Source organism: Salmo salar, chromosome ssa10 (genome assembly GCF_905237065.1).
Source record: "Salmo salar chromosome ssa10, Ssal_v3.1, whole genome shotgun sequence".
In the NCBI taxonomy this organism is placed as follows: domain Eukaryota; kingdom Metazoa; phylum Chordata; class Actinopteri; order Salmoniformes; family Salmonidae; genus Salmo; species Salmo salar.
Window position 1 is genome coordinate 81775856 of NC_059451.1, and position 13766 is coordinate 81789621.

The 13766-nt window shown below is 42.7% G+C and overlaps 1 protein-coding gene across 1 annotated transcript in view; it reads right to left on the reverse strand.

The window, feature by feature from the left end:
- Positions 1 to 13074, reverse strand: part of tmem117 (transmembrane protein 117) — a 58314-nt gene extending 45240 nt beyond the window's left edge. The window contains exons 1-2 of the mRNA XM_014124460.2: positions 12642 to 13074; positions 10913 to 11219 (exon numbers count right to left, since the gene is read on the reverse strand). Coding sequence (XP_013979935.1) covers positions 10913 to 11192 — 280 coding nt within the window. The 5' untranslated portion in view covers positions 11193 to 11219; positions 12642 to 13074. The remainder of the gene's footprint in view (positions 1 to 10912; positions 11220 to 12641) is intronic.
- Positions 13075 to 13766: the final 692 nt, after the last annotated feature.

Here is a 13766-nt window from a genome sequence, read left to right on the forward strand (position 1 = left end):
ACCTGTAGTTCAATCAATGAGATGAGATTGTAGATGTTGTTTAGAGCTGCCCTGCCCTATAAAAACACTCACAAAATTATGAGTTTGCTATTCACAAGAAGCACTGCCTGATGTGAACCATGCCTCAAACAAAAGAGATCTCAGAAGGCCCAAGATTATGAATTGTTGACTTGCATAAAGCTGGAAAGGGTTACAAAAGCATCTCTATAAATGGAGAAAGTTCAGTACTGTTGCTACTCTCCCTAGGTGTCACGTCCTGACCAGGGTAAGCTGTTATTTTCTATGGTAGAGTAGGTCAGGGCATGACAGGTGGGTTTATTCTATGTGTTCTATTTCTATGTTCTTAGGTTCTAGTTTTTGTATTTCTGTTGGTTTGTTTGGGATGATCTCCAATTAGAGGCAGCTGGTCCTCGTTGTCTCTAATTGGAGATCATACTTAAGTAGGGGTTTTTCTTCCTGGGTTTTGTGGGTGATTATTTTTGAGTAGTGTTTGTTTCTCCTCTGCGTCTCCTCTGGTTTGTTGTTTTGTCTATTCAGTTATTTGATGTATTGCATAGTTTCACAGAGTAAATAAAAATGTGGAACTACACACACGCTGCACCTTGGTCCTCTCCTTTTGACAGCTGTGACACTAGGAGTGGCCGTCCTGCAAAGATGACTGCAAGAGCACAGTGCAGAATGCTCAATGAGGTTAAGAAGAATCCTAGAGTGTCAGCTAAAGACTGGGCATCTCTGGAACATGCTAACATCTCTGTTGAAGAGTCTACGATATGTAAAACACTAAACAAGAATGGTGTTCAGTGGAGGACACCACGGAAGAAGCCACTGCTGTCTAAAAAAAACATTGCTGCACGTCTGAAGTTTGCAAAAGTGCACCTGGATTTTCCACAGCGCTACTGGCAAAATATTCTGTGGACAGATGAAATTACAGTTGAGTTGTTTGGAAGGAACACACAACACTATGTGTGGAGAGAAAAAAAGCACAGCACACCAACATCAAAACCAGTATGGTGGAGGGAGCATCATGGTTTGGGGCAGCTTTACTACCTCAGGACCTGGACAGCTTGCGATCAGCGACGGAAAAATGAATTCCCAAGTTTATCAAGACATTTTACAGGAGAATGTTAGGCTATCTGTCCGCCAATTGAAGCTCAACAGAAGTTGGGTGATGCAACAGGACAACCACCCAAAACACAGAAGTAAATCAACAACAGAAGAAAATATGCCTTCTGGAGTGGCCCAATCAGAGTCCTGACCTCAACCCGATTGAGATGCTATGGCATGACCTCAAGAGAACAGTTCACACCAGACATCCCAAGAATATTGCTGAACTGAACTGAGTTTTGTAAAAAGGAATGGTACAAAATTCCTCCTGACCGTTGTGCAGGTCTGATCCGCAACTACAGAAAACGTTTGGTTGAGGTTATTGCTGCCAGTTATTAAATCCAAGGGTTCACATTTTTCTTTCCACTGTATGTGTAGGGTACAAGATGAGGTGGTCATTCAAAAATCACAGTAAACACTATTATTGCACACAGAGTGAGTCCATGCAACATATGTGACTTGTTACTCCTGAACTTATTGTGGCTTGCCATAACAAAGGGGTTGAATACTTTTATTTAACCTTTAACTAGGCAATTCAGTTAAGAACAAATTCTTGTTTAAAATGACGGCCTACCCCGGCCAAACCATCCCCTAACCCAGATGACACTGGGCCAATTGTACGCCGCCCTAACCCAGGACTCACAATCCCGGCCGGTTATGATACCGCCTGGAATCGAACCAGGGTCTGTAGTGACGCCTCTAGCACTGAGACGCAGTGCCTTAGACCGCTGCACCACTCGGGAGCCCAATTCATTTGACATTATGGGGTATTGTGGGTAGGCCAGTGACAGAAATCTATATTTAATCAATTTTAAATTCAGGCTGTAACACAACAAAATATGGAAAAAGTCAAGGGGTGTGAATACTTTCTGAAAGCACTGTAGGCTACTGCAGTCACAGACTGTTATTGTCACAGTGTTCCAGAGGAATAAAAACACCAACTGATCAAATATTTAGCTGCCAGTGACAGGGCACCGAGCTGGACATGGAATCAATCCAGGCATGAGATCAAATATTGAGCTTTGAAAAAAACAATCTTAGATTAATAAAGATATCAGGACTTAATTTAATCAATCTATAGCCGACATACAGCCTTCAGATAGCCAACCTACCACAGCTTCTCCTTTTCCATCCCACATATTATATAAACAACCCAATTCATTTACTTACTGTTAGGTCTATAACTGTGTGTCCTGTTTTGTGGTATTGCACCATTAAGTGGTTGTTAGTCCACTCAAACACATCCAGAACAACCATTACTGCCCTCCTTAGGGACCATAAAACAGATAAAGGGAAGTTAACACAATCCCACATGGGCTGGATAGGAGAGAGAGAGAGCCCTGCTTCACTCCGCCTGGATATCTGAGTTCACACTGCAGCCCCGTCATCCATCACACCGCCAGCTGTGTTACACTCGCCACGGGAATTACCATGACAACAGTGCCAGGGTCCCCAGAGCTACAGCCCACGGTAACTACAAGTCTCCCCAATAAATCAGACGCAGGCGGACAGATGTGGCAATTCGCCCTCCTCTCTCTCTCACCTTCCCGTTCTCCCCCCTTCCATCTCTCTCTCCCTCCTTCCCTCTCTCTATCCCTCCCTCCACTGAGAGATGGAAGGCAGCACTTCCAGCGCCTGGCTGAGGCTGCTTCAGAGACGGCTGGCTGGCCGAGCTAAGCTACTGTCAGAGAGGCTTGTTAAATCATTTCCCCAGTCATTTATGGCAAGGATAAGAGACTTCAATCATCCTAAGTAACCAAGCAATTTCCTTTGCCCATTTCATTTGTTTGCCTCTTCTCTCTCTCCCTCGCTCGCTCGCTCTCTCTCTCACTCACACACACACACACAAACACCTGGACCGTTTTAATCTTTCATTCAAAGCAAATGGATGTTTCGAATGAGTTTACTTTATGAAAAGAACACCATTTTTTTTTTTTGCTTTTCATTGTCAGAATACAATACTAATGTTATGTAAAGATCAGCATTTGGTGAAAAGGGGGTTACTTATTCATGTTGTAGTGTGGATGAACATCTTCACTGTTTACAATTGATCTTGGGCACACTAAATATTCTGAGAAAGCTAACGTGGTCGAGAATGTCCGAGCAAAATGCATCAAACAGCAAAAAAACGATTCACTCTAAAACAACATGCCTATGTAGAAAGCGCTACTGTCTCAGATAGTGGCACATTCCCCTCTGCCTCAATGCTCTGCTACACACATCAATATTACATTTACAACCCATCAGTCTCAACACAGCTGCAGTCTGCTGGTCCATGTCTTAAATGCACTGCTGTAAACCACATTAAAATCATAAGGGCATTGTTCAGTCCTGGCACTGGTACAATCCTCTGGTATTTAGTGTGAAAGGCCAGCATCTGAGGGCAACTAATAGAGGGGGGTCTGAACTGAACTGTTTCTGTATATTAAACAGAGGATACAATGAGGAGGCATAGGGTTATATACATTATATTTCACAGAGGCACACACACACACACACTTAAGCAAACTCTGACACTTGGCCACCAGTAGCACCACACACAGGACAATCTTACCCATAATGCACCACTGTAACAACATGTGACTGGAACCAGGTGGCATCCCTGAGACTACAGCTACAGCCAAGGATCAGGATCAGGCAGGAGGAGCAGTGTTTCAAAGGCGAGTGCGCTTTGCTTTAACAACAGAACAACCATAGGCACCACTCACACCAGGTCATTGACGTTAACTTGGATTTGAAAAAAAAATAGTCTAACAAAAATAAATAAACTGGGTCTCCCATTTCTGTCTTCTCTCAAGCGGTTTATACTGTTCTGATTGGCAGTGTGAGCTGGAAAATCCACCACGATGACTCATATCAAAGAAGCCCTGTTCCCATAGTACTGAATGAAAGATGAATAATCTGGCTTTGACACAGTAAAAGGAACTTCAATGGTCGGTGGGATAGGCTTACTCCTGGTAGGAGTACTGGACTAATCCTAAACTAGGACCATTACTCTGCTCAATTTACAATGCTAAACATTCACTGAGAACGCGAGCCTTGGAAAACGCACAGGAAACAAAGTGGCAGACATTATGTTAATCTGAAACTGGTGCGGCACAACAAAGAATGAGAAGAGGCTTTCTATTTGCATTATGTTGATGAAAAGGTGCCTTGTTTTACGATGAAGGCTGGAAGCATTAAACACTGAGTGCTGTGCTGGATCAGGGAAGACAGGGAACAGGTATGCTGGATGTACTGTACAACTACTGGTCACCCTGAAGAAGGCACAGCGATGCCAAAATATTGGTGTTTATTAAACCAATAAATTACTGGGAGGTTATACATATGGAGTGTGTGACTCTTTGTTTTTATAGCTTACAGTTTATTACGTGTTAATAAGCACCTCTCCTGCACCAGCTCCTGCTTTTTATTGCCTACTGGTTAACAAAACAGAAGATGTAATATACCAAACCTTATACAACACTGAGCATACAACCTCACATGGGCAGATAAAACCAATTCCCCATGTCCTTGTTTTAACCATGTCCTTGTTTTAATAACAAAAGGCACAGAGATCTCACTGAATGACCAGAAGACATGCCACTCAATGGGAGAGCACATAGCCTTGAGTGGCTGGGTGAAATAGCATAGGTTGTCCATGTGCCTGGGAGGTAGTCTTAACCCGCATAGTCTGTCACTAACCATCCATCACCTTGTGCTGTGTGCAGTGTGGCTGGCTGTGCTGTCGGAGAATAGAAGCACAACCCCTCTGCTCTCACCACCTCCTCTCATTCCCCGAAGATAGCAATAACGTTGGCTGCTAGCACAACAGAAGCAGTGAATATTTGGAACGGGAACAAAGTATTGTGTCACAAATGGATTCATGTACGAGTGGGTTCTGGTTAAGTCGCGTATAGTCCTCTGTGAAGAAGCCGTATCGCCAGTGGAAGGTGGTGTAACTCACCGTAAAACGAGTGGTTGTGATATTCAGATTTTTTCTAGGCCATCATAATGATAAATGATGCAGCAGAATGTGTCAGCAAGCAAAACAATGTCTGTTTTTCCATTTAGTTACAAATTGATACGTAGCTAGCTAATACCAGCATGAGTAAGGCAATGAAGTATGCAAGAAAGACAAGAAACTTCATTTGGAAAAAGGAAATGCCAGTGCTCAGATAAAGAGCTTGGCATTTGCTGTACAAAGACTCTCATTAATATTATAATACTTCTGTCCTATTTATTCTTCATGAATAAGATATTCCTGTACTTGTAGTGAAGTAGGTGTGCATGGCTACGCATCATGTGCCTGTGTTAATGATACATCATGGATGATATCTCTTCGCACAAAGTCACCGTGGGCATCAGTGGCTCTTCTCTGTGCTCTGCTCGTCACGGATTTTTAGGATTACATAACAGCATTGCAAATTTGTTGTGCTGAACGCCCCTTTGTCCCTCGCCATTGCTCTTCATTTTCAATTTCTATCTCTCCCTGCTTTTCTCTATCGCACACTCACTCAATCCCACACATACACCATCTGTTCCCTCTGCACTCTGTGCTCTGTGCTGCTCTGCTCTGTGGCCTGTGAAGTGCATTAGTCCTACCTGGCTCCAGCTCTAAAAAGAGAGAGCCCAGCTAGCACATTTGGTTCCTTGGAAGTTGTGGGAGCGTACGTTTTTGGTTTCACATTGGTTGTGGGAACGAAGCCATGTGTTTCCTGACCAGTAAAACTGAATGTTTTTTTAAACATTCTGATAACAGGAGTGAACATTTCACCTGTTCTGGGAACATTTGTTTTTAGGTTGCAGGGGGTTTCTCAGAACATTTTACTCTGGTTCCTTGAAAGTTTTCCTGGGAGGTTTTATTAATGGTCTGAGAATGAAAATGATAGGTTATTTGAAGGTAGTTATACAACATTCTGAGAACATTCTCTAAATGTTGTGAAAGTTTTGTTATGGTTATTATTGAACAATTACTTAACACTAAAAACAACATTTTAAGGCTATTTGGAGGTTTTTGGATATCTTCCTTAAAACGTTCACTGAATGTTTCAATAAGACTTTCAATAACACTGCTAGCTTAGTTTGGGTTAACAAAGCTGTTCATTTTTGTCTAATCAAACAGACCCCATTTCAAAGGAAACAAGCACTCATTAAGATTAGGTGTGGCCAATTAGTGTCCGTGGCCATCACACATGAACACACTTTACATGATAGAGTTTTGTTGACGCTGAGAACGGAATGTTTGTGTTTTTAAATAACATTCTGAGAATGTTCTCTGAAGGTTACTAAAGTTTTCTTGTGGTTTTTATGGAAAGTTTTCTTCATGTTCTATCGATGGAATTTAAGAGCTAATTTATGTCATTGTGTAGAATTCCAATTTTTAGAACATTCCCAGAACATCGCCAAGAACTACATAAAAAAAAGAGAACCATACCCAGCTAACACACAACGTTCTGAGAACCATATGTTTCCTAGAGCTTGGTGAGAGCGTGGTTGTCCTATGGTTATTTTGTATACAACCTTCCCATAACGTTTCCTACAGGTTTCCGTGTGGTTTTATTTAATTAATGTTCTCAAATTGTTCAGAGAACTTTAAGAAACAACGTTCTTCTGTGGGAATTTCAGTACAATGTTTCCTCATGGTTCTACTTAAAGCCATGTCATCAGAACATTCAGAGAATGTTAAGAAATAATGTTCTTCTGTGAGAATTTCTGTACTTTTCTGCATGGTTCAATGTAAAGTCATGTTCTCAGTACATTAAGAAAATGTTCCATAACAACCACAAGAAATCATTAGTAACAGTCCCCAAAAAATTCTACGAATGTTATTTATAAAAATATGTGTTCCGTTCTCAGCATCAACAAAACTATCTCTATCCTCTATCTTGTTAAGTGTGTTCAGGTGTGGTGACCACACCCTCTAATTGGCCACACCTGATCTTAATGAGTGCTTGTTCCTTTGAAATAGGGTCTGTTTGAATAGACTAAAATGAACAGCTTTGTATGAGTTAAAAAAACAAGGCATGCTAGCTCCATCCTGGTGGCGCACTGGACTAATCCCATGACTGGAGAGCAGAAGATCATACGTTTAAATCACACTGACCCCGTGTCACAACAAAAAAAAGAAAATGTGTTTGCATGATTAATGCCTAATCAAATTAATTTCATGTGTCCTATCTGTGCTTGGAGTTCAAAACTGTTGACCTCGTTTTTTTTTACCCCTTTTTCTCCCCAATTGGTAGTTACAGTCTGGTCCCATCACTGCAACTCCCATATGGACTCGGGAGAGGTCGAGAGCCATGCGTCCTCCGAAACACAACCCTGCCAAGCCACACTGCTTGCTTAACTTGGAAGTCAGCCTCACCAATGTGTCGGAGGAAACACCGTACAACTGGCGACCGTGTCAACGTGCATACGCTGGCCCGCATGCGCGATGTGACAAGGACATCCCGGCCGGCCAAACCCTCTCCTAATCCGGACGACACTGGGCCAATTGTGCGTCACCTCATGGGTCTCCCGGTCGCAGCCGGCTTTAACACAGCCCGGGATTGAACCCAGATCTGTAGTGACGCCTCAAGCACTGCAGTGCCTTAGATCGCTGCGCCACTCGAGAGGCCCCTAGCTAGCAGTATTATTAAAAGTCTTATTGCAACATGTTCTCAGAATGTTATGTGCTAGCTGGGTATCCTGTGCCATTCCTAGAACATTGTGGTAAGGTTGTATGCAAAATAACTATAGGACAACCACACTCTCACCAAGCTCTAAAAAACATATGGTTCTCAGATGGTTATGTGCTAGCTGGGTTTGAAAGGATTATAATAGAGACATGAGGTTTTGACCACAGGAGGTTGGTGGCACCTTAATTGTGGAGGACGGGCTCATTGTAATGGCTGAAACAGAATCAATGGAATGATATCGAACCCATTCCATTCACTCCATTCCAGCCATTATTATGAGCTGTCCTCCCCTCAGAAAACTCCTGTGGTTTGGACCATTGGCTTTCTCAGAGGATTATCTACACAATTAACATATTATCTTACCCATTGGTCAAAATATTAGTTTTTGATTGGACATATGGTTATCAGAACGTTATGTGCTAGCTGGGAAAGGAGCAGGCAGTCTACTTTGCTTTCTGTTCTCTCTGTATACCCTGAAGCCCTGGGCTTTAAGTGTAGAGCGCTGACCTGAATACACTGCCCTCAGAGGAAAGCCACGCTGAGTACCGATTGAAGACCACGTGACAAGTTTCCTAGCAATTATGAAAGATCAACGGAACTGTAGTGCTGTAAATGCATTAAAGATGCCTGCTTTTGTGTAGGAGTAAAAAAAAAGCTAAGTGGATTCAAACTCTCACATTTAGTTCATATGAAAATTAACTGTGGAGGCATCCAGGTATAAAAAAATAAGTAATTCATAGGATAATTCAATAGATTAAGGCTTAGAAGATGTGGAAGGACAGAGCAGCTATCAGAAATATACCCATTCATTAGCATAGAGGAAGCATAATGGGAATTTCCCCTTTCCCGACTTAAGTGAAGACTACAATTCTATATTTACAGAGCAGCAGCACATGGAATAGTCATGGTCCCTTCAGATTCTATTTATGCTCTGTGGAGAGAGTCAGAGACCGGAGAGACTCTAGAAAGATCATACACGCTGTGACCCCACTAATTACAGGCCTTAACATCTCATCTGAGGAAGACGGCCCGGCCAATATCCCGGGTTAAGTGAGCGGGAAATGGAAGGAGTGAGTTACAGGAAGTCATCTGAGCCCCTTCACAGGGTAAACAGAGGAAGTGCCAAGGAAGGGTCACAGTCAGGTGTGTGATATGCAAAGGAGGGAGGTGGGTGGGTGGGTGAGAAGGGAGGAATAGGGGGGGGGATGTAGCCTGAAAAGGGAGGAGAGGTAACGGAGTGTTGCTGTACTGTGTAGCTCAGTTGGCAGCGCATGGCACGTGCAATGCCAGGGTTGTGGGTTCCATTCCCACGGGGGAGCAGTAAGAAAATGTTTGCACTCACAACTATAAGTTGCTCTCGATAAGAGCTTTGGCTAAATGACAAAAATGTAAAGTGTAAAGAACATGTGGAAGGGGTGCAGGTGGCATGGGAATGAGGAGATAGAGAGTGGTGTGGGAGTGAGAAAGAATATCAGTGGTGTGAGGTGGCAGGAAGGTGACAGGACAGGAGGATGGAGGAATTGGAGGCTGATCAAATGCATTAGAAGGTGACAGAAGGATGGAGGAATTAAGGCTGATCAAATGCAGTAGAAGGTGACAGAAGGATGGAGGAATTAAGGCTGATCAAATGCATTAGAAGGTGACAGGACAGAAGGCTGGAGGAATTGAGGCTGATCAAATGCAGTAGAAGGTAGAGAAGTGGTGGTATAATGTGTGTCAGTGTTTAGGATAGCAGGTGTTTCTTTCCCACCCTAACTAACATCACAAAAACATCTCGTGAGAATGGATGGACTTTTCAGTTGTGTTCGTAGTAGGGCTGACCCCATTTAGTTGACTGGATGATTGTTTGATCTATAGGCTGTTGGTCGACCAAGATTGTTTTAGTCGATAAGTGGCAAATATATTAAAAAAATGTTATGACACATGAGACACCTGTCTGATTCACACCTGTCTGAGTGGACTAATCCATTGCAGGGATGGCACACCAGTATCATCAGTAGTACATTTACTGTTAAATACCATCATTTCTAATCTATAATGTTACGGTCATTTCTGTTAATGCATTCAATATATTATAACAGTCTTACCGTTGTCATTGTAGGTGTGGACACGTTGTTTGCAGAGCTCACAACCAAGGCTACACTTGTGAGAAAACAGTTGTCAATTTATTCATTGTCTTTTAGTTGGAGTGCTCCTGTCAATGTTTAGTAAGGACACGCATAGAAGTAGGCCTAGTGTACCTGGCCTGCGCGCAAATGTAGGCCTATAAATGTACTCATTTGGGGATCTGATACTATTTCTGATTGTCATAACTCACCACCACTGTGGAGATTTTCAAAGTCATTTTTTCTTCACCTCAAACAGCAAGTAAACAAAGTCTGTTTTTACATCCATTGAGAATGACAACAGTTCCTCAAAGTAGCCTATTTGAAAGATATTTCCAGCTCTCTCTCTTTAGATAACGACTCAGCATGAAAAGGGGGAAAATGTCATGCTCTGATCCGGTGGAAGCGTCATACAAAAGGCCCACCTGATTACTTCTTATTCCTTGCGTAAATAGCCTACTGTCTTCTGAGGGCCCAGAATATTTTATACAATGTTGCAAGTTTGCTGTAGCCAATGTGATGTATAGGATATTTATTTTTATCAGGATATTTTTTACCTGCGGGCGGCAATGTTTTTATTTAGGCTATTTTTACATATTGGCAAAGGCAATAGAAGTAACTTTGAGATTTGTATAATTTTCCTTTAGATATAATTTTGATTAACCACATGACATTGATTTCAAGATATGAAGACTTTATTATAAATAAAATGAAACTGTTCCACAAAAATGTGCATATTACAAAATGTGCAATCATCAGTAGATGAATCATCAGCACGCAGGTCAGTAGAAATGGTACGATAACGTGGCACTCCAAATGGAAAAGGGTGCCGACCGCTGGTGTAGCCTATTACCGGCAACTCCAGGAGCTTAATGGCAGAATCAAACATAGGGTGTCTATATATGGAAAAATACACGTTTAAAAATTTCAACCAATCTATTGGTCGAAAGAACAGACAACTCTCGGTCGACCAAGATATGTTTTTAGTCTGGGACAGCCCTAGTTTGTAGGGCTGCATTCTTCATTAAGGCGCGCATGACTTACCAAAGAGCCTGCGGTGGAATATGAACTTCCCAGCAAACATTCCGGTGACAATGGCCATCAGCCACGAGATGACTTTGAGGACACTCCATCCTCCGCCAGGGTACTTGTTCACTATGAAGGAGAAGCAGTTTCCCACCACAATCATGTGAGCCTCCGTCTGGCTGTGGGAGACAGGGTCCTCGGCGAAGATGAGGAAGTTGCAGAAGGTGACGAGGTAGGCCACGAACAGACGGGACCATGGGTGCTGGAAATAATAGCGGAAGCAGGGATCTATATCCATCTTGAAGGACCCCAAGCCACAGTCCACCTGAAGAGGGAGAGAAGATCATTGCCTGAGTGAAATCCACATTTCTGAGATTATAATAAAGGAAATAACAGAGAAATCTGTCCAGATTGGTATTATTCTAAATTCAGACTACTCAGAATATTCTGTACTGTGATCATCATACCAAGAGCAGGACAGACAAGCAGTCCATCATCCAGACTGAGATTATCTGAGAAAAATGCCAGGGAGAGATCCTAACTCCCATCTATCAGTCTGCTCAACAGTGCAGCCTCAGAGCTTCATCGTGGTCGTCTACTCCTCAAAATGGGGTCCATTTGTTTTTATTTGAGATTTCTCTTCTAATCTATTCATTTGCCAGGGATGACCTTTTGATTTCAGAGGTTCTCCAGAGACCCTTCCCTCAATCAATTAGATCATGTAAAAAATACAGTGTCACACAAGGAAGTCTCTTGGAGCTCACATTAAGTGCTTAGCTGCATATCCCTCAGATTTAGCACCATCATGCTGATAGTTTGGTTCCACTGCCGGGCAGTGCTTGGGTCAGTTCCCAGCAGGACAGTAAACCCTCTGTATTTTTAAATCTGTCGCCTATTATTCATTCCAGGACTCCACCTCATCACTTACTCACCCACTAACTCACCCCTTGACTGCCTTGCCTTTTCCTGGCGCTCCCAAATCTGTCCTCTTCTGCCTCCAACCCTGTTTCCTAAAATATCCACACTGGGAATTTGTATGATCACGTAAGGCCCCAGATTAAGAGCAGTGTCAAACTGGGCTATGTGGATATTACATTTCACCAGCATCATGTTTGTCTTGCTGTAATGTGCTACCGTAGGTGTTGTTGGTGTTATATGGCTCAGCTCACAGTGGATGGTATTTTATCAGAAGAGGCAGAGTGAAACATCACTCTATCAATCATCAAGACTGAGATATGATGCATCATCTATGTGATGATGATGTAGATTGCTCACTGAATAAATAAAATACATCCACACAATATGTTTTTCTTCCGGACCACCTTAAGAAATATGTTTGCTGCTGTACTGACCAATAAGAAGGACGTACATAAAAAAACTACAGGAAATTCTGAACACGAGTTCCATAATTTAAGTCTCCCCTTCTCCCTCGTTCTAGCTATTTCTGGTTCTCGTGTGAGCTCAATCATTAAGTCGATGAACACATGCATCTCCACATCGTCGCAACAGCGATGCTGTGATGTGTCTAGTAATGTCACGGCAGATCTAGCCCATCTCAGATAACACTAGATCCCTATGCTTTAGCAACCCCGAATGGAATTATATGATTACACAACTGAAATCTACCCCTTTGCACAATAACGGTGTGAACAAGCCATCTACATATAGATTTCATGAGAAAGCATCCCCTGTACTTTGATATGGATAGTCCTCATGCACGCCACGCACACGTACGCCACACACTTACCTGTTCCACGCTGCTTTGCGTTTCCCTCTCAATCGGTATTGTAAGGACGAGAAGCCCCGCTCGGCTCTCTCTCCTGCCTCATCAAGCCCTGCGAGCCGACAGCGGCGCTCTAATCGTTGTGACTACGAGAGGGGTAAACACGGCTGGCTCGGCTGTGGCGGGATTATCCATGCGACCTGTTGTTGCTACAGAGGCACCCCCCAAATCCTCTGCCATTGTGCTGGCTGTCCATGCAGCGGCAGGGCAGCGAGGCGCTGCTTTGTCAGCACTGGTCTCTGCCTGTGATGATGACGCTGGAGAGGCGCGCTGTGGATATATGCTTCTATCCCAACGACGGGCACAAACCATCAGTGCGTTGCAATGTAACAAACACATTGAGCTTCCACTGGTGGCAGGGTGATTTCCCTAATGCGATATTTATTTATTTCCTTATGAAATATTTATTTATATCCGGGAGGGAGGGGATGAAATCAGCAGACAGGAAGCATTTGAAAAAAAGCCTCGTGGTACTGTACCATTCCAGATGTTGTGTTAAGCAGGCTTTCACAGCTTTGTCCTCACATCACTGAAAGAGGAAAAATATTTCCTAGGCTTACACTAGGACCTAACTTGAATTAATCAAAACATCAGTTGCATAACAAAAGGCAAATATTTGCAATAGCCTATTGGAGTAAAACACAATTGTATTGAATATTGCATAATGCTGTTCAATTCCAAATGCAACTTTGGGCTAAACAATTTAATCCATCTGCATATTACAGTCCACTGCCAAGGCTTTAGGAGGAGATAAACGAGCCTACAACAAAATATGGAAATCACAGATGTGGGCCTGTAACAAAGTTCTTAGTCATTGCAATGTGTGATACATCTTCATATAGCCTAAATCTAATTGAATTGAATGTAGTTTATAGTTAAAGTTATTGTCCACTGCCAACAAATAGCCCAATGATACTGATTATAGGCCTAATGTGTAGACTCGTATCTATAGCTACTAGATTTTAAACCGGAAATCTAAAAATTGGTTGTGTTATTCGGAGGCATTGCATCGCAAACAATAGGCTACATTGCAAAAGTTACAAACGCTGCAGATGTAACACTGCAGATCAGATGTTACAGTTAAGTCTA